We start from the raw sequence: 24,336 nt of genomic DNA on the forward strand, positions 1-24,336 counted from the left end.
AACAGAAATGTGTAGTATTTAATGGAGCACTGAGCTGCTTTTACAGTGCAGCATGATTAGAGAAATCTGCTGACAGTTTCTGTCCTATATTCCTTTGCCTGAATGGGCTGCCTTTGCTTAAGAGCAACAAGTTAATTTGCAGAGTGAGTTTCCACTGTCAGCAAAGCTGGGAGTGTCCTGTCCATTCACCCGTCTCACCCAGCCACCATCTGCTGACAACCAACAGTTTTTCCAACTTTGTCATGAGTTCTTCATCCCAGAACCATCCAGATTGCCAATCTATTCAGCATCACAACTATATAAATGGGACTGGTTGCTGGGGTTGACAGTGCCACAGTTGTTTGTGGAGAGATTATAAATGGCCAGGAGTATGGACCTTGCTATTCAGTACCCCTGGTTCAGACGTTCACTGACATCTTTCTACTCAAACCGCCTCTTTGATCAGTTGTTTGGAGAAGGTCCATTCGATTATGACCTCTTTCCTATTCTCTCTTCCACCATCAGCCCTTACTACAGGCTGCCAGCATTCCGGAATGTTCTGGACTCTGGGATATCTGAGGTAAAAATCTCACTTTGTAGCTGAACGGATTATTAATTAAATGAATATCAAGTGCAACTTTGTCATTGCTGTGATATTGAGGGACTGTCGTCAGAAACAGTAGATGTGATTTATTTCAGATATGTTGTTAAACAATTCTATTCAATTAAAATAACTTGTCTGAGTAAACAGTATCACAATTCATTCAGAGTCAGCTAGAGATAAAAGATTTTGATTGCTCTTGTTCCTGATCTTTGATCAGGGAGAGCGTGAGAGTGAGGGAGAGAGTGAGGGAGAGAGTGAGATTGAGGGTGAGGGAGAGAGTGAGATTGAGGGTGAGGGAGAGAGTGAGATTGAGGTGAGATTGAGGGAGAGAGTGAGGGAGAGAGTGAGATTGAGGTGAGAGTGAGGGAGAGAGTGAGATTGAGGGTGAGAGTGAGGGAGAGAGTGAGGGAGAGAGTGAGATTGAGGGTGAGGGAGAGAGTGAGATTGAGAGTGAGAGTGAGGGAGAGAGTGAGATTGAGAGTGAGGGAGAGAGTGAGATTGAGGGTGAGGGAGAGAGTGAGATTGAGGTGAGAGTGAGGGAGAGAGTGAGGGAGAGAGTGAGATTGAGGTGAGAGTGAGGGAGAGAGTGAGATTGAGGTGAGAGTGAGGGAGAGAGTGAGGGAGAGAGTGAGATTGAGGTGAGAGTGAGGGAGAGAGTGAGATTGAGGGTGAGGGAGAGAGTGAGATTGAGGTGAGAGCGAGGGAGAGAGTGAGATTGAGGGTGAGGAAGAGAGTGAGATTGAGGTGAGAGTGAGGGAGAGAGTGAGATTGAGAGTGAGGGAGAGAGTGAGATTGAGGGTGAGGGAGAGAGTGAGATTGAGAGTGAGAGTGAGGGAGAGAGTGAGATTGAGGTGAGAGTGAGGGAGAGAGTGAGATTGAGGTGAGATTGAGGGTGAGAGTGAGGGAAAGAGTGAGATTGAGGGTGAGAGTGAGGGAGAAAGAGAGAGAGCGTGATGGGAGGCACGGTAGCACAGTGGTTAACACTGTTGCTTCACCGCACCAGGGTCCCAGGTTTGATTCCCGGCTTGAGTCACTGTCTGTGCGGAGTCTGCACGTTCTCCCCGTGTCTGCGTGGGTTTCCTCCGGATGCTCCGGTTTCCTCCCACAGTCAAAGATGTGCAGGTTAGGTAGATTGTACATTCTGAATTCTCCCTCTGTGTACCCGAACAGGCGCTGGAATGTGGCGACTAGGGGATTTTCACAGTAACTTCATTGCAGTGTTAATGTAAGCCTACTTGTGACAGTTCTGGTCACCACATTACCAGAAGGATGTGGATGCTTTGGAGAGGGTGCAGAGGAGGTTCACCAGGATGTTGCCTGGTATGGAGGGTGCTAGCTATGAAGAAAGGTTGTGTAGATTAGGATTGTTTTCGTTGGAAAGACAGAGTTTGAGGGGGGACCTGATTGAGGTCTACAAAATTGAGAGAGGTATGGACAGGGTGGATAGCAACAAGCTTTTCCCAAAAGTGGGGGTGTCAGTTACAAGGGGTCACGATTTCAAGGTGAGAGGGGGAAAGTTTAAGGGAGATGTGCGTGGAAAGGTTTTTACGCAGAGGGTGGTGGGTGCCTGGAACGCTTTACCAGCGGAGGTAGAGGTGGGCACGATAGCATAATTTAAGAAGCATCTAGACAGGTATATGAATGGGCGGCAACAAAGGGAAGTAGACCTTGGAAAATAGGAGACAGGTTTAGATAAAGGATCTGGATCGGTGCAGGCTGGGAGGGCCGAAGGGCCTGTTCCTGTGCTGTAATTTCTTTTGTTCTTTGTTCTTTTAATAATAAAGGGGGGAATGAAAGAGAAAGTGAGAGAGTGTGCAGTTGAGAGTGAGGGAGAGTGGGAGAGTGAACGAGGGAATGAAGGAGACGGTGAGGGAGAGGGTGATGTTGAGGGAGAGGGAGAGAGTGAGGGAGAAGGTGAGGGAGAGAGTGAACGAGGGAATGAAGGAGACGGTGAGGGAGAGGGTGATGTTGAGGGAGAGAGTGAGGGAGAAGGTGAGGGAGAGAGTGAACGAGGGAATGAAGGAGACGGTGAGGGAGAGGGTGATGTGGGCGAGGGTGGGAAATGGCTGCTATGTAAGAGTATGTGCATGGTGAAGGCAGCCAGGGAAATAGAAAAAGGTTTCTGACCAAGTGGATGTTGTGTTTTGGCCACTGGTCACAGCAGTGATGGTGATAAATTGTTAATCTCCATTTGCCTGTGTTGCTGAGTCACTTAATTTATTAATTGGGTGGATTCTCCGATTTTGAAGCAACGTCTGGAGGATCTGGGACGTTTTACGTGGGAAACCCCGGCACCCCCCCTTCACCGATCCTTGGCCCGGTGAGGAGGAAGCAGCCGCGCCACGTAAAACGTCCGGCCTCCACAAAATAAACGGCCGAGGAATTGCCGGGTCTGTGGCCGCGCACTTCATTGGCCTGGAGCAGTCGCACCGTGCAACCTGGTGCCAACCATGGGCGGACCTGACCAGCCAGATAGTGCCCCCCATACCCCCCTCACCATCCCCCTAGCCACCCCCCCCAGTCTCCCCAGCCCTCGCCGAACCCCCTCCCAGTCTCCTCGGCCCTCGCTGAACCCCCCCCAGTCTCCCCAGCCCTCGCCGAACCCCCCCACCCAGTCTCCCCAGCCCTCGCCGAACCCCCCCCAGTCTCCCCAGCCCTCGCCGAACCCCCCTCCCCCAGTCTCTTCGGCCCTCGCCGAATCCCCCCCCCAGTCTCCCCAGCCCTCGCCGAACCCCCCCCAGTCTCCCCAGCCCTCGCCGAACCCCCCTCCCCCAGTCTCTTCGGCCCTCACCGAACCCCCCCTCCCCCAGTCTCCCCAGCCCTCGCCGAACCCCCCTCCCCCAGTCTCTTCGGCCCTCACCGACCCCCCCCCCCAGTCTCCCCAGCCCTCGCTGAACCCCCCCTCCCCCAGTCCCCCCAGCCCTCGCCGAACCCCCCTCCCCCAGTCTCCTCGGCCCTCGCCGAACCCCCCCCCCAGTCTCCCCAGCCCTCGCTGAACCCCCCCTCCCCCAGTCCCCCCAGCCCTCGCCGAACCCCCCTCCCCCAGTCTCCTCGGCCCTCGCCGAATCCCCCCCCCAGTCTCCCCAGCCCTCGCCGAACCCCCCCTCCCCCAGTCTCCTCGGCCCTCGCCGAATCCCCCCCCCCAGTCTCCCCAGCCCTCGCTGAACCCCCCCTCCCCCAGTCCCCCCAGCCCTCGCCGAACCCCCCCCCAGTCTCCCCAGCCCTCGCCGAACCCCCCCCCCAGTCTCACCAGCCCTCGCCGAACCCACCCCCCAGTCTCCCCAGCCCTCGCTGAACCCCCCCTCCCCCAGTCCCCCCAGCCCTCGCTGAACCCCCCCTCCCCCAGTCCCCCCAGCCCTCGCCGAACCCCCCCCCCGTCTCCCCAGCCCTCCCCGAACCCCCCCCCGTCTCCCCAGCCCTCGCCGAACCCCCCCCCCCAGTCTCCCCAGTCCTCGCCGAACCCCTCCCCCAGTCTCCCTAGTCCTCGCCGAACCCCCCCCCCCCCCCCCCCCCCCAGTCCTCCCTAGTCCTCGCCGAACCCCCCCCCCCCCTCGGCCAGCAGCACGGCTGCCCCCCGACTGTGGCGGCGCTGGGCACCACGCCAGGTTCCCGACCGCTGAGTCCACATGTCAACTGCAATCAGGAACCCGACCCATCAGGGACGGAGTATCGGGGGCGGGCCGCCCATCAGGGACGGAGTATCGGGGGCGGGCCGCCCATCAGGGACGGAGTATCGGGGGAGGGCCTTCAGGTGACGTCCGGAGACCGTCTCAATGGCGTGAGGTGTGCGCTGCGACGATGGTGTTTTGGAGATGGCGGAACATGTGTAACCCGCGTAAAGCAGCCCACGGCCTCACCACTCTTTGCGTAAAAAACACACCTCTGACCTCTGTCCTATATCTATTACCCCTCAATTTAAGGCTATGTCCCCTCGTGCTAGCCACCCCCATCCGCGGAGAAGGCTCTCGCTGTCCACCCTATCTAACCCTCTGATCATTTTGTATGCCTCTATTAAGTCACCTCTTAACCTTCTTCTCTCTAACGAAAACAACCTCAAGTCCATCAGCCTTTCCTCATAAGATTTTCCCTCCATACCAGGCAACATCCTGGTAAATCTCCTCTGCACCCGTTCCAAAGCTTCCACGTCCTTCCTATAATGAGGCGACCAGAACTGTACGCAATACTCCAAATGCGGCCGTACTAGAGTTTTGTACAACTGCAACATGACCTCATGGCTCCGGAACTCAATCCCTCTACCAATAAAGGCCAGCACACCATAGGCCTTCTTCACAACCCTATCAACCTGGGTGGCAACTTTCAGGGATCTATGTAGATGGACACCGAGATCCCTCTGCTCATCCACACTGCTAAGAATGTTACCATTAGCCAAATATTCCGCATTCCTGTTATTCTTTCCAAAGTGAATCACACTTCTCTACATTAAACTCCACTTGCCACCTCTCAGCCCAGCTCTGCAGCTTATCTATGTCCCTCTGTAACCTGCAACATCCTTCCACACTGTCTACAACTCCACCGACTTTAGTGTCGTCTGCAAATTTACTTACCCAACCTTCTGTGCCCTCCTCTAGGTCATTTATAAAAATGACAAACAGCAACGGCCCCAGAACAGATCCTTGTGGTACGCCACTCGTAACTGAACTCCATTCTGAACATTTCCCATCAACCACCATCTTTCAACTAGCCAATTTCTGATCCACATCTCTAAATCACCCTCAATCCCCAGCCTCCGTATTTTCTGCAATAGACGACCGTGGGGAACCTTATCAAACGCTTTACTGAAATCCATATACACCACATCAACTGCTCTACCCTCGTCTACCTGTTCAGTCACCTTCTCAAAGAACTCGATAAGGTTTGTGAGGCATGACCTACCCCTCACAAAACCATGTGACTATCCCTAATCATATTATTCCTATCTAGATGATTATAAATCGTATCTCTTATAATCCTCTCCAAGACCTTACCCACCACAGACGTTAGGCTCACCGGCCTATAGTTACCGGGGTTATCTCTACTCCCCTTCTTGAACAAAGGGACCACATTTGCTATCCTCCAGTCCTCTGGCACTATTCCTGTAGCCAATGATGACATAAAAATCAAAGCCAAAGGCTCAGCAATCTCTTCCCTGGCTTCCCAGAGAATCCTAGGATAAATTCCATCAGGCCCCGGGGACTTATCTATTTCACCTTGTCCAGAATTGCCAACACTTCTTCCCTACGCACCTCAATGCCATCTATTCTAATAGCCTGGGTCTCAGCATTCTCCTCCACAACATTATCTTTTTCCTGAGTGAATACTGACGAAAAGTATTCATTTAGTACAGGGGTGGGCAAACTACGGCCCGCGGGTCGCATGCAGCCCGCCAAAGGTCTTTATGCGGCCCACCAAGATCAAGTCATAAAAATAAAAAATAACATTTTTTTTTACATTTTTAAAATTTTTTTAAGGTTAATGGGGGCGGGGGGGGGGGGGGGGCGGGGGGGGGCTGTTGGGTTACTGGTATAGGGTGGATACGTTGACTTTAGTAGGGTGATCATTGCTCGGCACAACATGTGTTTCATGTGAAGTTTCTACTTTAAAATATTAATTAATAAAAATTAATTGCTTTTTTTTCTTTAAAAACCTTTTATTTTGGCTATTTTAAATATTAATTATTTTACTTAATATACTATGCGGCCCTTTAAAATTGTGAATTTCTGAATGTGGCCCTTGCACGGAAAGGTTTGCCCACCCCTGATTTAGTATCTCGCTTATCTCCTCAGCCTCCACACACAGCTTCCCACCACTGTCCTTGACTGGCCCTACTCTTACCCTAGTCATTCTTTTATTCCTGACATACCTATAGAAAGCTTTTGGGTTTTCCTTGATCCTACCTGCCAAAGACTTCTCATGTCCCCTCCTTGCTCGTCTTAGCTCTCTCTTTAGATCCTTCCTTGCTTCCTTGTAACTATCAAGCGCCCCAACTGAAACTTCATGCCTCATCTTCACATAGACCTCCTTCTTCCTCTTAACAAGAGATTCCACTTCTTTGGTAAACCACGGTTCCCTCGCTCGACCCCTTCCTCCCTGCCTGACTGGTACGTACTTATCAAGAACACGCAATAGCTGTTCCTTGAACAAGCTCCACATATCCAGTGTGCCCAACCCTTGCAGCCTACTTCTTCAACCTACACATCCTAAGTCATGTCTAATGGCATCATAATTGCCCTTCCCCCAGCTATAACTCTTGCCCTGCGGGGTATACTTATCCCTTTCCATCACTAACGTAAAGGTCACCGAATTGTGGTCACTGTTTCCAAAGTGCTCACCTATCTCCAGATCTAACACCTGGCCTGGTTCATTACCCAAAACCAAATCCAATGTGGCCTCGCCTCTTGTTGGCCTGTCAACATATTGTGTCAGGAAACCCTCCTGCACACATTGTACAAAGAACGACCCATCTAATGTACTCGAACTATATCTTTTCCAGTCAATATTTGGAAAGTTAAAGTCTCCCATAACAACTACCCTGTTACTTTCGCTCTTTTCCAGAATCATCTTCGCCATCCTTTCCTCTACATCCCTAGAACTATTAGGTGGCCTATAGAAAACTCCCAACAGGGTGACCTCTCCTTTCCTGTTTCTAACCTCAGCCCATACTACCTCGGAAGAAGAGTCCCCATCTAGCATCCTTTCCGCCACCGTAATACTGTCCTTGACTAGCAGCGCCACACCTCCCCCTCTTTTGCCCCCTTCTCTGAGCTTACTAAAACACCTAAACCCCGGAACCTGCAACAACCATTCCTGTCCCTGCTCTATCCATGTCTCTGAAATGGCCACAACATCGAAGTCCCAGGTACTAACCTATGCTGCCAGTTCCCCTACCTTATTTCGTATACTCCTGGCATTGAAGTAGACACACTTCAAACCACCTACCTGAACATTGGCACCCTCCTGCGAAGTCAAATCTGTGCTCCTGACCTCTATACTCTCAATCTCCCGTACCCCAAAACTACAATCCAGGTTCCCATGCCCCTGCTGAATTAGTTTAGATGTAGAGGAAAGGATTGCAAAGATGATTCTGGATAGGAGCGAAAGTAACAGGGTAGTTGTTATGGGGGACTTTAACTTTCCAAATATTGACTGGAAACGCTATAGTTTGAGTACTTTGGATGGGTCCGTTTTTGTCCAATGTGTGCAGGAGGGTTTCCTGACGCAGTATGCAGATAGGCCAACGAGAGGCAAGGCCGTATTGGATTTGGTACTGGGTAATGAACCAGGACAGGTGTTAGATTTGGAGGTAGGTGAGCACTTTGGTGGTAGTGACCACAATTCGATTACGTTTACTTTAGTGATGGAAAGTGATAGGTATATATCACAGGGCAAGAATTATATCTGGGGGAAAGGCAATTATGATGCGATGAGGCAAGACTTAGGATGCATCAGATGGGGAGGGAAACTGCAGGGGATGGGCACAATGGATATGTGGAGCTCGTTCAAGGAACAGCTACTGCGTGTCCTTGATAAGTATGTACCTGTCAGGCAGGGAGGAAGTGGCCGAGTGAGGGAACCATGGGTTACTAAAGCAGTTGAAACACTTGTCAAGAGGAAGGAGGAGGCTTATGTAAAGATGAGACGTGAAGGTTCAGTTAGGGCGCTTGAGAGTTACAAGTTAGCTAGGAAGGCTCTAAAGAGAGAACTAAGAAGAGCCAAGCGAGGACATGAGAAGTCTTTGGCAGGTAGGATCAAGGATAACCCTAAAGCTTTCTATAGATATGTCAGGAATAAAAGAATGACTAGGGTAAGAGTAGGGCCAGTCAAGGACAGTAGTGGGAAATTGTGCGTGGAGTCCGAGGAGATAGGAGAGGTGTTAAATTAATATTTTTCGTCAGTATTCAGACAGGAAAAAGACAATGTTGTCGAGGAGAATACTGAGATACAGGCTATTAGACTAGAAGGGCTTGAGGTTCAAAAGGAGGAGGTGTTAGCGATTCTGGAAAGTGTGAACATAGATAAGTCCCCTGGGCCAGATGGGATTTATCCTAGGATTCTCTGGGAAGCTAGGGAGGAGATTGCTGAGCCTTTGGCTTTGATCTTTATGTTATCATTGTCTGCAAGGAATAGTGCCAGAGGACTGGAGGATAGCAAATGTTGTCCCCTTGTTCAAGAAGGGGAGTAGAGACAACCCCGGTAACTATAGATCAGTGAGCCTTACTTCTGTTGTGCAAAGGTTCTGAAAGGTTTATAAGAGATAGGATGTATAATCATCTGGAAAGGAATAATTTGATTAGAAATAGTCAACACGGTTTTGTGAAGGGTAGGTCATGCCTCACAAACCTTATTGAGTTCTTTGAGAAGGTGACCAAACAGGTGGATGAGGGTAAAGCAGTTGATGTGGTGTATATGGATTTCAGTAAAGCGTTTGATAAGGTTCCCCACGGTAGGCTATTGAAGAAAATACAAAGGCATGGCATTCAGGGTGATTTAGCAGTTTGGATCAGAAATTGGATAGTTGGAAGAAGACAAAGGGTGGTGGTTGATGGGAAATGTTCAGCCTGGAGTTCAGTTACTAGTGGGGTACCACAAGGATCTGTTTTGGGGCCACTGCTGTTTGACATTTTTATAAATGACCAGGAGGAGGGCGTAGAAGGATGGGTGAGTAAATTTACAGATGACACTAAAGTCGGTGGAGTTGTGGACAGTGCGGGAGGATGTTACAATTTACAGAGGGACATAGATAAGCTGCAGAGCTGGGCTGAGAAGTGGCAAATGCCATTTAATGCAGAAAAGTGTGAGGTGATTCATTTTGGAAGGAATAACAGGAAGACAGAGTACTGGGCTAATGGTAAGATTCTTGATAGTGTGGATGAGCAGAGAGATCTCGGTGTCCATGTACATAGATCCACATACATTTGGAGTATTGTGTGCAGTGTGGAAGCATTGGAAAGGGTGCAGAGGAGATTTACCAGGATGTTTACCAGGGAAGATCTTATGAGGGAAGGCTGAGGGACTTGAGGCTGTTTTCGTTAGAGAGAAAAAGGTTAAGAGGTGACTTAATTGAGGCATACAAGATGATCAGAGAATTAGATAGGGTGGACAGTGAGAGCCTTTTTCCTCGGATGGTGATGTCCAGCACGAGGGGACATAGCTTTAAATTGAGGGGTGATAGATATAGGACAGATGTCAGAGGTAGGTTCTTTACTCAGAGAGTAGTAAGGGTCTGGAACGCCCTGCCTGCAACAGTAGTGGACTCGCCAACATTAAGGGCATTTAAATGGTCATTGGATAAACATATGGATGATAAGGGAATAGTGTAGATGGGCTTTAGATGGGTTTCACAGGTCGGCGCAACATCGAGGGCCGAAGGGCCTGTACTGCGCTGTAATGTTCTATGTTCTATAGTCACCTCTTCTATGAGCCACCTGTTCTTTATCCAAGTGGAACTTTCTGATCAACTGAAAATTGGTTGTCAGTCACTAAATCCTTAATTCTCGATTCAAGCAATTTCCAGACAGCAGATGATAGGCTGGCAGTCTATAATTCACTGACTTCCTTTCCCAAATAGCAGAATGGTCTACAATCTACAAATCAAAGGAAAAGGTTCCAGAATCGAGTGAACTTGGCAAAATGATTGTTGAAGCTTCTGCAATCTTCTCATCAACTTTCTTTAAAATCCAACGGTGAAACTATCTCTGGTTCTGAGGATTTTTCACCCTTGAGAGTCGTCATTTCCCTTTACAGCTCTCCATCAAACAGACCCAGCACGGGTACAGCACGGGGTTAGATACAGAGTAAAGCTCCCTCTACACTGTCCCCATCAAACACTCCCAGGACAGGTACAGCACGGGGTTAGATACAGAGTAAAGCTCCCTCTACACTGTTCCCATCAAACACTCCAGGACAGATACAGCACGGGGTTAGATACAGAGTAAAGCTCCCTCTACACTGTCCCCATCAAACACTCCCAGGACAGGTACAGCACGGGGTTAGATACAGAGTAAAGCTACGTCTACACTGTCCCCATCAAACACTCCCAGGACAGGTACAGCACGGGGTTAGATACAGAGTAAAGCTCCCTCTACACTGTCCCCATCAAACACTCCCAGGACAGGTACAGCACGGGGTTAGATACAGAGTAAAGCTCCCTCTACACTGTTCCCATCAAACACTCCCAGGACAGATACAGCACGGGGTTAGATACAGAGTAAAGCTCCCTCTACACTTTCCCCATCAAACACTCCCAGGACAGGTACAGCACGGGGTTAGATACAGAGTAAAGCTACGTCTACACTGTCCCCATCAAACACTCCCAGGACAGGTACAGCACGGGGTTAGATACAGAGTAAAGCTACGTCTACACTGTCCCCATCAAACACTCCCAGGACAGGTACAGCACGGGATTAGATACAGAGTAAAGCTACGTCTACACTGTCCCCATCAAACACTCCCAGGACAGGTACAGCACGGGGTTAGATACAGAGTAAATCTCCCTCTACACTGTCCCCATCAAACACTCCCAGGACAGGTACAGCACGGGGTTAGATACAGAGTAAAGCTCCCTCTACACTCTCCATCAAACAGTCCCAGGACAGGTACAACACGGGGTTAGATACAGAGTAAATCTCCCTCTACACTGTCCCCATCAAACACTCCCAGGACAGGTACAGCACGGGGTTAGATACAGAGTAAAGCTCCCTCTACACTCTCCATCAATCACTCCCAGGACAGGTACAGCACGGGGTTAGATACAGAGTAAAGCTCCCTCTACACTGTCCCCATCAAACACTCCCAGGACAGGTACAGCACGGGGTTAGATACAGAGTAAAGCTCCTTCTACACTATCCCCATCAAACACTCCCAGGACAGGTACAGCACGGGGTTAGATACAGAGTAAAGCTCCCTCTACACTGTCCCCATCAAACACTCCCAGGACAGGTACAGCACGGGGTTAGATACAGAGTAAAGCTCCCTCTACACTGTCCCCATCAAACACTCCCAGGACAGGTACAGCACGGGGTTAAGATACAGAGTAAATCTCCCTCTCCACTGTCCCCATCAAACACTCCTAGGACAGGTACAGCATGAGGTTAGATACAGAGTAAAGCTCCTTCTACACTATCCCCATCAAACACTCCCAGGACAGGTACTGCACGGGGTTAAGATACAGAGTAAATCTCCCTCTCCACTGTCCCCATCAAACACTCCTAGGACAGGTACAGCATGAGGTTAGATACAGAGTGATGTGTTAGGCAGGTTAGATCGACGTTAACTGCAACCGGATGCAGGGAAGCTAGAAACAAACGTCTAACACCGGAGATAATCCAAGACTGTTTTATTTAACTATGAGGTGCTGTGCATGTCCAGCTGTGGGTTGACACTCTACTAATCCTACTGACCACCTCTTACTGGCTCAACCAGACCTACTAGCTACCACATGGCAATAATGTCCACTGACTTGTGCACTCTGACTGTCTCAGTGTCTGGGTCCCGCAGAGAGCGGGAGCCTTAATGCCCTGGGGGGTTTATAGTGGTGGTGTCCTGTCTGGTGATTGGTTGTTCTGTGCCGTGTGTGTTCATTGGTTATCCTGTGTGTCAATCACTGCCTGTCTGCATCTCATGATATACATGAGTGGATATTATGACATCTCCCCCCTCCCTTTAAAAAAAAGTAAGTAATGGAACGTGAAGGTATATACCTGCCTGACTATGTACAAATGGTGAGTTAACGAACATATGTCCATGGGAAGGTGTCCATCCTGCAGATACAGAGCAAACTGAACAAAATTTACAAAAGTAAAGTCTATAGATTCAGTCTTTGATGTGGGTGACGGATTCTTGTCGATCGCCGCAGAGGTGGAGCAGGAGACGCCGGCACCTGGACAGGCGGGATCGCTGGCATTGCGGCGGGATCGCTGGCATTACGGCGGGATCGCTGGCATTGCGGCGGGATTGCTGGCATTGCGGTGGGATCGCTGGCATTGCGGCGGGATCGCTGGCATTACGGCGGGATCGCTGGCATTGCGGCGGGATTGCTGGCATTGCGGTGGGATCGCTGGCATTGCGGCGGGATCGCTGGCATTACGGCGGGATCGCTGGCATTGCGGCGGGATTGCTGGCATTGCGGCGGGATCGCTGGCATTGCGGCCGTGTCGGGGACAGGCGGGATCGCTGGCATTGCGGCCGTGTTATGGACAGGCGGGATCGCTGGCATTGTGGCCGTGTCGGGGACAGGCGGGATCGCTGGCATTGTGGCCGTGTCGGGGACAGGCGGGATCGCTGGCATTGTGGCCGTGTCGGGGACAGGTGGGATCGCTGGCATTGTGGCCGTGTTATGTACAGGCGGGATCGCTGGCATTGTGGCCGTGTTATGGACAGGTGGGATCGCTGGCATTGTGGCCGTGTTATGGACAGGCGGGATCGCTGGCATTGTGGCCGTGTCGGGGACAGGCGGGATCGCTGGCATTGTGGCCGTGTTATGGACAGGCGGGATCGCTGGCATTGTGGCCGTGTCGTGGACAGGCGGGATCGCTGGCATTGTGGCCGTGTCGGGGACAGGGGGGATCGCTGGCATTGCGGCCGTGTTATGGACAGGCGGGATCGCTGGCATTGCGGCCGTGTTATGGACAGGCGGGATCGCTGGCATTGTGGCCGTGTCGTGGACAGGCGGGATCGCTGGCATTACGGCGGGGTCATGGCCAGGCGGGATTGCTGGCATTGCGGCCGTGTTATGGACAGGCGGGATCGCTGTCATTGTGGCCGTGTTATGGACAGGCGGGATCGCTGGCATTGCGGCCGTGTTGGGGACAGGCGGGATCGCTGGCATTGCGGCCGTGTCGGGGACAGGCGGGATCGCTGGCATTGTGGCCGTGTTATGGACAGGCGGGATCGCTGGCATTGTGGCCGTGTTATGGACAGGCGGGATCGCTGGCATTGTGGCCGTGTAATGGACAGGCGGGATCGCTGGCATTGCGGCCGTGTTATGGACAGGCGGGATCGCTGGCATTGCGGCCGTGTTATGGACAGGAGGGATCGCTGTCATTGTGGCCGTGTTATGGACAGGCGGGATCGCTGGCATTGCGGCCGTGTCGGGGACAGGCGGGATCGCTGGCATTGCGGCCGTGTCGGGGACAGGCGGGATCGCTGTCATTGTGGCCGTGTTATGGACAAGCGGGATCGCTGGCATTGCGGCCGTGTCGGGGACAGGCGGGATCGCTGGCATTGTGGCCGTGTCGGGGACAGGCGGGATCGCTGGCATTGTGGCCGTGTTATGGACAGGCGGGATCGCTGGCATTGCGGCCGTGTTATGGACAGGCGGGATCGCTGGCATTGTGGCCGTGTTATGGACAGGCGGGATCGCTGGCATTGCGGCCGTGTTATGGACAGGCGGGATCGCTGGCATTGTGGCCGTGTTATGGACAGGCGGGATGGCTGGCATTGTGGCCGTGTTATGGACAGGCGGGATCGCTGGCATTGTGGCCGTGTTATGGACAGGCGGGATCGCTGGCATTGTGGCCGTGTTATGGACAGGGGGGATCGCTGGCATTGCGGCCGTGTTATGGACAGGTGGGATCGCTGGCATTACGGCGGGGTTGCTGGCATTACGGCGGGATCGCTGGCATTGCGGCCGTGTCGTGGACAGGCGGGATCGCTGGCATTACGGCGGGGTTGCTGGCATTACGGCGGGATCGCTGGCATTGCGGCCGTGTCGGGGACAGGCGGGATCGCTGGCATTGCGGCCGTGTCGGGGACAGGCGGGATCGCTGGCATTGTGGCCGTGTTATGGACAGGCGGGATCGCTGGCATTGTGGCCGTGTTATGGACAGGCGGGATCGCTGGCATTGTGGCCGTGTAATGGACAGGCGGGATCGCTGGCATTGCGGCCGTGTCGGGGACAGGCGGGATCGCTGGCATTGCGGCCGTGTCGGGGACAGGCGGGATCGCTGGCATTGTGGCCGTGTCGGGGACAGGCGGGATCGCTGGCATTGTGGCCGTGTTATGGACAGGCGGGATCGCTGGCATTGTGGCCGTGTCGGGGACAGGCGGGATCGCTGGCATTGTGGCCGTGTCGGGGACAGGCGGGATCGCTGGCATTGCGGCCGTGTCGGGGACAGGCGGGATTGCTGGCATTGCGGCCGTGTAATGGACAGGCGGGATCGCTGGCATTGTGGCCGTGTTATGTACAGGCGGGATCGCTGGCATTGTGGCCGTGTTATGGACAGGCGGGATCGCTGGCATTGTGGCCGTGTTATGGACAGGCGGGATGGCTGGCATTGTGGCCGTGTTATGGACAGGCGGGATCGCTGGCATTGTGGCCGTGTTATGGACAGGCGGGATCGCTGGCATTGTGGCCGTGTTATGGACAGGCGGGATCGCTGGCATTGCGGCCGTGTTATGGACAGGCGGGATCGCTGGCATTGTGGCCGTGTTATGGACAGGGGGGATCGCTGGCATTGCGGCCGTGTCGTGGACAGGCGGGATCGCTGGCATTACGGCGGGGTTGCTGGCATTACGGCGGGATCGCTGGCATTGTGGCCGTGTCGGGGACAGGTGGGATCGCTGGCATTGTGGCCGTGTCGGGGACAGGTGGGATCGCTGGCATTGTGGCCGTGTCGGGGACAGGCGGGATCGCTGGCATTGTGGCCGTGTTATGGACAGGCGGGATCGCTGGCATTGTGGCCGTGTCGGGGACAGGCGGGATCGCTGGCATTGTGGCCGTGTTATGGACAGGGGGGATCGCTGGCATTGTGGCCGTGTCGGGGACAGGCGGGATCGCTGGCATTACGGCGGGGTTGCTGGCATTACGGTGGGATTGCTGGCATTACGGCGGGATCGCTGGCATTGTGGCCGTGTCGGGGACAGGGGGGATCGCTGGTATTGTGGCCGTGTTATGGACAGGTGGGATCGCTGGCATTGCGGCCGTGTTATGGACAGGCGGGATCGCTGGCATTGTGGCCGTGTTATGGACAGGCGGGATCGCTGGCATTGCGGCCGTGTCAGGGACAGGCGGGATCGCTGGCATTGCGGCCGTGTCGGGGACAGGCGGGATCGCTGGCATTGTGGCCGTGTTATGGACAGGTGGGATCGCTGGCATTGTGGCCGTGTCGGGGACAGGCGGGATTGCTGGCATTGTGGCCGTGTCGGGGACAGGCGGGATCACTGGCATTGTGGCCGTGTCGGGGACAGGCGGGATCGCTGGCATTGCGGCCGTGTTATGGACAGGTGGGATCGCTGGCATTGTGGCCGTGTCGGGGACAGGGGGGATCGCTGGCATTGCGGCCGTGTCGTGGACAGGCGGGATCGCTGGCATTGCGGCCGTGTCGTGGACAGGCGGGATCGCTGGCATTGTGGCCGTGTCGGGGACAGGCGGGATCGCTGGCATTGCGGCCGTGTCGTGGACAGGCGGGATCGCTGGCATTGCGGCCGTGTCGTGGACAGGTGGGATCGCTGGCATTGCGGCCGTGTCGTGGACAGGGGGGATCGCTGGCATTGTGGCCGTGTTATGGACAGGGGGGATCGCTGGCATTGCGGCCGTGTCGTGGACAGGGGGGATCGCTGGCATTGTGGCCGTGTTATGGACAGGCGGGATCGCTGGCATTGTGGCCGTGTTATGGACAGGCGGGATCGCTGGCATTGTGGCCGTGTTATGGACAGGCGGGATCGCTGGCATTACGGCGGGATTGCTGGCATTACGGCGGGATGGCTGGCATTGTGGCCGTGTCGGGGACAGGCGGGATGGCTGGCATTGTGGCCGTGTTATGGACAGGCGGGATCGCTGGCATTGTGGCCGTGTTATGGACAGGCGGGATCGCTGGCATTGTGGCCGTGTCGGGGACAGGCGGGATCGCTGGCATTGTGGCCGTGTTATGGACAGGCGGGATGGCTGGCATTGCGGCCGTGTTATGGACAGGCGGGATCGCTGGCATTGCGGCCGTGTTATGGACAGGCGGGATCGCTGGCATTGCGGCCGTGTTATGGACAGGCGGGATCGCTGGCATTGTGACCGTGTTATGGACAGGCGGGATCGCTGGCATTGTGGCCGTGTCGGGGACAGGCGGGATCGCTGGCATTGCGGCCGTGTTATGGACAGGGGGGATCGCTGTCATTGCGGCCGTGTTATGGACAGGGGGGATCGCTGGCATTGCGGCCGTGTTATGGACAGGTGGGATCGCTGGCATTGTGGCCGTGTCGGGGACAGGCGGGATCGCTGGCATTGTGGCCGTGTCGGGGACAGGCGGGATCGCTGGCATTGCGGCCGTGTTATGGACAGGGGGGATCGCTGGCATTGCGGCCGTGTTATGGACAGGCGGGATCGCTGGCATTGTGGCCGTGTCGGGGACAGGCGGGATCGCTGGCATTGTGGCCGTGTTATGGACAGGGGGGATCGCTGGCATTGTGGCCGTGTTATGGACAGGGGGGATCGCTGGCATTGCGGCCGTGTTATGGACAGGCGGGATCGCTGGCATTGTGGCCGTGTCGGGGACAGGCGGGATCGCTGGCATTGTGGCCGTGTTATGGACAGGGGGGATCGCTGGCATTGTGGCCGTGTTATGGACAGGGGGGATCGCTGGCATTGCGGCCGTGTTATGGACAGGTGGGATCGCTGGCATTGTGGCCGTGTCGGGGACAGGCGGGATCGCTGGCATTGTGGCCGTGTCGGGGACAGGCGGGATCGCTGGCATTGTGGCCGTGTCGGGGACAGGCGGGATCGCTGGCATTGTGGCCGTGTCGGGGACAGGCGGGATCGCTGGCATTGCGGCCGTGTTATGGACAGGCGGGATCGCTGGCATTGCGGCCGTGTCGGGGACAGGCGGGATCGCTGGCATTGTGGCCGTGTTATGGACAGGCGGGATCGCTGGCATTGCGGCCGTGTTATGGACAGGCGGGATCGCTGGCATTGCGGCCGTGTCGGGGACAGGCGGGATCGCTGGCATTGTGGCCGTGTCGGGGACAGGCGGGATCGCTGGCATTGTGGCCGTGTCGTGGACAGGGGGGATCGCTGGCATTGCGGCCGTGTCGTGGACAGGCGGAATCGCTGGCATTACGGCGGGGTTGCTGGCATTACGGCGGGATTGCTGGCATTACGGCGGGATCGCTGGCATTGCGGCCGTGTCGGGGACAGGCGGGATCGCTGGCATTGCGGCCGTGTTATGGACAGGCGGGATCGCTGGCATTGTGGCCGTGTTATGGACAGGCGGGATCGCTGGCATTGCGGCCGTGTCGTGGACAGGCGGGATCGCTGGCGTTGTGGCCGTGTCGGGGACAGGCGGGATCGGTGGCATTGCGGCCGTGTCGTGGACAGGCGGGATCGCTGGCATTGCGGCCGTGTCGTGGACAGGCGGGATCGCTGGCATTACGGCGGGATCGCTGGCATTGTGGCCGTGTTATGGACAGGCGGGATCGCTGGCATTGTGGCCGTGTTATGGACAGGCGGGATCGCTGGCATTGTGGCCGTGTTATGGACAGGCGGGATCGCTGGCATTGCGGCCGTGTCGGGGACAGGCGGGATCGCTGGCATTGCGGCCGTGTCGTGGACAGGGGGGATCGCTGGCATTGTGGCCGTGTTATGGACAGGCGGGATCGCTGGCATTGTGGCCGTGTTATGGACAGGCGGGATCGCTGGCATTGTGGCCGTGTCGGGGACAGGCGGGATCGCTGGCATTGTGGCCGTGTTATGGACAGGCGGGATCGCTGGCATTACGGCGGGATTGCTGGCATTACGGCGGGATCGCTGGCATTACGGCGGGATCGCTGGCATTGCGGCCGTGTCGTGGACAGGTGGGATCGCTGGCATTGTGGCCGTGTTATGGACAGGCGGGATCGCTGGCATTGTGGCCGTGTTATGGACAGGCGGGATCGCTGGCATTGTGGCCGTGTCGGGGACAGGTGGGATCGCTGGCATTGCGGCCGTGTCGTGGACAGGCGGGATCGCTGGCATTGTGGCCGTGTCGGGGACAGGTGGGATCGCTGGCATTGTGGCCGTGTCGGGGACAGGTGGGATCGCTGGCATTGTGGCCGTGTCGGGGACAGGCGGGATCGCTGGCATTGTGGCCGTGTCGGGGACAGGCGGGATCGCTGGCATTGTGGCCGTGTCGGGGACAGGCGGGATCGCTGGCATTACGGCGGGATCGCTGGCATTGTGGCTGTGTTATGGACAGGTGGGATCGGTGGCATTACGGCGGGATCGCTGGCATTACGGCGGGATCGCTGGCATTACGGCGGGATCGCTGGCATTACGGCGGGATCGCTGGCATTACGGCGGGATCGCTGGCATTACGGCGGGGTCATGGCCAGGCGGGATTGCTGGCATTGCGGCCGTGTTATGGACAGGTGGGATCGCTGGCATTGTGGCCGTGTTATGGACAGGTGGGATCGCTGGCATTGTGGCCGTGTTATGGACAGGTGGGATCGCTGGCATTGTGGCCGTGTCGGGGACAGGCGGGATCGCTGGCATTGCGGCCGTGTCGGGGACAGGCGGGATCGCTGGCATTGTGGCCGTGTCGGGGACAGGTGGGATCGCTGGCATTGTGGCCGTGTCAGGGACAGGCGGGATCGATGGCATTGCGGCCGTGTTATGGCCAGGCGGGATCGCTGGCATTGTGGCCGTGTTATGGACAGGCGGGATCGCTGGCATTGCGGCCGTGTCGTGGACAGGCGGGATCGCTGGCATTGTGGCCGTGTTATGGACAGGAGGGATCGCTGGCATTGTGGCCGTGTCGGGGACAGGCGGGATCGCTGGCATTGTGGCCGTGTTATGGACAGGCGGGATCGCTGGCATTGTGGCCGTGTCGGGGACAGGCGGGATCGCTGGCATTGTGGCCGTGTCGGGGACAGGCGGGATCGCTGGCATTGTGGCCGTGTCGGGGACAGGCGGGATCGCTGGCATTGTGGCCGTGTCGGGGACAGGCGGGATCGCTGGCATTGTGGCCGTGTCGGGGACAGGCGGGATCGCTGGCATTGTGGCCGTGTCGGGGACAGGTGGGATCGCTGGCATTGTGGCCGTGTTATGGACAGGCGGGATCGCTGGCATTGTGGCCGTGTCGGGGACAGGTGGGATCGCTGGCATTGTGGCCGTGTTATGGACAGGCGGGATCGCTGGCATTGTGGCCGTGTCGGGGACAGGTGGGATCGCTGGCATTGTGGCCGTGTTATGGCCAGGCGGGATCGCTGGCATTGTGGCCGTGTTATGGACAGGCGGGATCGCTGGCATTGTGGCCGTGTCGGGGATAGGCGGGATCGCTGGCATTACGGCGGGATCGCTGGCATTACGGCGGGATCGCTGGCATTACGGCGGGATCGCTGGCATTACGGCGGGGTCATGGCCAGGCGGGATTGCTGGCATTGTGTCCGTGTCGGGGACAGGTGGGATCGCTGGCATTGTGGCCGTGTCGGGGACAGGTGGGATCGCTGGCATTGTGGCCGTGTTATGGACAGGCGGGATCGCTGGCATTGTGGCCGTGTCGGGGACAGGCGGGATCGCTGGCATTGCGGCCGTGTCGGGGACAGGCGGGATCGCTGGCATTGCTGCCGTGTCGGGGACAGGCGGGATCGCTGGCATTGCGGCGGGATTACTGGCATTACGGCGGGATTGCGGACAGGCGGGATTGCTGGCATTACGGCGGGGTCATGGCCAGGCGGGATCGCTGGCATTGCGGCGGGGTCATGGCCAGGCGGGATCGCTGGCATTGCGGCCGTGTTATGGACAGGTGGGATCGCTGGCATTGCGGCCGTGTCGGGGATAGGCGGGATCACTGGCATTACGGCGGGATCGCTGGCATTGCGGCGGGGTCATGGCCAGGCGGGATCACTGGCATTACGGTGGGATCGCTGGCATTACGGCGGGATCGCTGGCATTGCGGTGGGATCGCTGGCATTGCGGCGGGGTCGCGGACAGGCGGGATCGCTGGCATTACGGTGGGATCGCTGGCATTACGGTGGGATCGCTGGCATTACGGCGGGATCGCTGGCATTACGGTGGGATCGCTGGCATTACGGCGGGATTGCTGGCATTGCGGCGGGATCGCTGACATTGCGGTGGGATCGCTGGCATTGCGGTGGGATCGCTGGCATTACGGCGGGATCGCTGGCATTGCGGCGGGGTCATTGCCAGGCGGGATCACTGGCATTACGGCGGGATCGCTGGCATTACGGCGGGATCGCTGGCATTGCGGTGGGATCGCTGGCATTGCGGCGGGGTCGCGGACAGGCGGGATCGCTGGCATTACGGTGGGATCGCTGGCATTACGGTGGGATCGCTGGCATTACGGCGGGATCGCTGGCATTACGGTGGGATCGCTGGCATTACGGTGGGATCGCTGGCATTACGGCGGGATCGCTGTCATTGCGGTGGGATCGCTGGCATTGCGGCGGGGTCACGGACAGGCGGGATCGCTGGCATTACGGTGGGATCGCTGGCATTACGGTGGGATCGCTGGCATTACGGCGGGATCGCTGGCATTACGGTGGGATCGCTGGCATTACGGTGGGATCGCTGGCATTGCGGCGGGATCGCTGTCATTGCGGTGGGATTGCTGGCATTACGGCGGGATCGCTGGCATTGCGGTGGGATCGCTGGCATTACGGCGGGATCGCTGGCATTACGGCGGGATCGCTGGCATTACGGTGGGATCGCTGGCATTGTGGCGGGGTCGCGGACAGGCGGGATCGCTGGCATTACGGTGGGATCGCTGGCATTACGGTGGGATCGCTGGCATTACGGCGGGATCGCTGGCATTGCGGTGGGATCGCTGGCATTGCGGCGGGATTGCTGGCATTACGGCGGGATTGCTGGCATTACGGCGGGATCGCTGGCATTGCGGTGGGATCGCTGGCATTGTGGTGGGATCGCTGGCATTGCGGTGGGATCGCTGGCATTGCGGCGGGATCGCTGGCATTGTGGTGGGATCGCTGGCATTGCTGCGGGATCGCTGGCATTGCGATGGGATCGCTGGCATTGCGGTGGGATCGCTGGCATTACGGTGGGATCGCTGGCATTACGGCGGGATCGCTGGCATTACGGTGGGATCGCTGGCATTACGGTGGGATCGCTGGCATTGCGGCGGGATCGCTGTCATTGCGGTGGGATCGCTGGCATTGCGGCGGGATTGCTGGCATTACGGCGGGATCGCTGGCATTGCGGTGGGATCGCTGGCATTGTGGCGGGGTCGCGGACAGGCGGGATCGCTGGCATTACGGTGGGATCGCTGGCATTACGGCGGGATCGCTGGCATTGCGGTGGGATCGCTGGCATTGCGGCGGGATCGCTGGCATTGCGGTGGGATCGCTGGCATTGCGGCGGGATCGCTGGCATTGCGGTGGGATCGCTGGCATTGCGGTGGGATCGCTGGCATTGCGGCGGGATCGCTGGCATTGCGGCGGGATCGCTGGCATTGCGGTGGGATCGCTGGCATTGCGGTGGGATCGCTGGCATTGCGGCGGGATCGCTGGCATTGCGGTGGGATCGCTGGCATTGCGGTGGGATCGCTGGCATTGCGGCGGGATCGCTGGCATTGCGGTGGATCGCTGGCATTACGGCGGGGTCGCTGGCATTGCGGTGGGATCGCTGGCATTACGGCGGGATCGCTGGCATTGCGGTGGGATCGCTGGCATTGCGGTGGGATCGCTGGCATTGCGGTGGGATCGCTGGCATTGCGGTGGGATCGCTGGCATTGCGGTGGGATCGCTGGCATTGCGGCGGGATCGCTGGCATTACGGCGGGATCGCTGGCATTGCGGTGGGATCGCTGTCATTGCGGCGGGATCGCTGGCATTGCGGTGGGATCGCTGGCATTGCGGTGGGATCGCTGGCATTGCGGCGGGATCGCTGGCATTGCGGCGGGATCGCTGGCATTGCGGTGGGATCGCTGGCATTGCGGCGGGATCGCTGGCATTGCGGTGGGATCGCTGGCATTGCGGTGGGATCGCTGGCATTGCGGTGGGATTGCTGGCATTGCGGTGGGATCGCTGGCATTGCGGCGGGATCGCTGGCATTGCGGTGGGATCGCTGGCATTGCGGCGGGATCGCTGGCATTGCGGTGGGATCGCTGGCATTGCGGTGGGATCGCTGGCATTGCGGCGGGATTGCTGGCAGATCGGTGTCCTCATGGCAGGAGACGTCAGGAGGAAACATGATAGCCGGCGGAACAATGCAGTTTTTGCGGTGGGCAGGGAACTCTCCGCAGCGCCCTCCTGTTGTGCCGGAGGATGGAGCCGTCAGCCAATTGGACAATGAAAGACCTTGGGGCGGCCTTTCTGACAACAACAGCTGGGGCCGACCAACCTCCCTCAGGCATCTGGACGTGAACAACATTGTCTGGAGCCAGCGCAGGCAGATCCGTAGCATAAGCATCATACGTGACCTTCTGCTGGTCCCTGGATCGCTGCACCTTCTGCAGCACTGTGAGGTGGTCAAGGTCTGGAACATGGATGGCTGGAACAGTCATCCTCAGGTTGCTGTTCATGGGCAACTGCGCCGGAGACAAACCAGTGGACAGAGGGGCTGCCCTGTAGGCCAATAGCGCCAGGTTTAAATCGGAGGCTGAGTCTGCAGCCTTGCACAGCAGCCGCTTGACAATATGGACCCCCTTCTCGGCCTTCCCGTTTGATTGCGGGTAATGGAGACTGGATGTGACGTGACTAAAGTGGTAGGATGGTGCAAAGTCGGACCACTCTTGGCTGTAGAAACATGGACCGTTGTCATTCATTACCGTGAGTGGTATCCCATGCCTGGCAAACGTCTCTTTGTGGCTTTGATGACGGACTTGGACGGGAGGTCCGACAGTTTCGCCACTTCCGGGTAGCTGGAGAAGTAGTCGACCAGGAGCACATAATCACGCCCATTGGCGGGAAAGAGGTCTATCCCCACCTTGGACCACGGAGAGGTCACGATCTCGTGCTGTTGCAGCGTTTCCTTGGGCTGAGCTGGTTGGAATTTCAGGCGTGTTGTGCAGTTGAGCACTGTGTTGGCAATGTCCTGGCTGATGCCAGGCCAGTAAACTGCCTGCCGAGCTCTGCGTCGACATTTCTGACCCCCAGGTGACCTCGTGGATCTGTCTGAGCACCACGTTTTGCATGCTTTGGGGAATGACGATTCTATCTAGTTTAAGATGGATCCTCTCAACAACCGTCAGCTCGTCCTTAACGTTGAAGAACTGGGGGCACTGCCCCTTTTGCCAGCCATGGGCGAGGTGCTTCATCACGCGCTGCAGTAGAGGATCTTTGGCAGTTTCTTCGCGTATTTGTATAACTTGTTCCACAGTGGCTGGGAGGTTGCTGGCACACAGCTGCATTTGTGCCTCTATGTGGCGAATGAAGTCGCCCTGTTCACACGGCGTGGTGACGGATCGGGATAGGGCATCCGCGATGATCAGCTCCTTACCCGGTATGTAGACGAGTTCAAAGTCATATCGGCGGATACAAAGAAGAATTTGTTGCAGCCGAGGTGTCATGTCATTTAAATTCTTCTGGATTATGTGGACTAGAGGCCTGTGGTCTGTTTCCACCGTGAACTTTGGCAGGCCGTATACGTAGTCATGAAACTTGACTATTCCTGTCAGGAGACCCAAGCACTCCTTCTCGATCTGGGCATACCGTTGCTCGGTCGGCATCATGGCCCTGGAGGCATATGCCACTGGAGCCCTGGACGAGGAGTCACCTCGCTGGAGGAGCACCGCCCCAATGCCGTCCTGGCTTGCGTCTGTATATATCTTGGTGTCCCTGGTTGGGTCAAAGATAGCCAGTACTGGGGCTGTGGAGAGC

General features: G+C 56.7%; 1 protein-coding gene across 1 annotated transcript in view; it reads left to right on the plus strand.

Moving 5' to 3' along the window:
* The first annotated feature begins 312 nt into the window (after positions 1-312).
* Positions 313-24,336, plus strand: part of cryaa (crystallin, alpha A) — a 28,325-nt gene continuing 4,301 nt past the window's right edge. Inside the window, exon 1 of the mRNA XM_038801210.1 lies at positions 313-559. Coding sequence (XP_038657138.1) covers positions 359-559 — 201 coding nt within the window. The 5' untranslated portion in view covers positions 313-358. The remainder of the gene's footprint in view (positions 560-24,336) is intronic.

The sequence above is a fragment of the Scyliorhinus canicula genome, chromosome 7, assembly GCF_902713615.1.
Source record: "Scyliorhinus canicula chromosome 7, sScyCan1.1, whole genome shotgun sequence".
Lineage (NCBI taxonomy): Eukaryota > Metazoa > Chordata > Chondrichthyes > Carcharhiniformes > Scyliorhinidae > Scyliorhinus > Scyliorhinus canicula.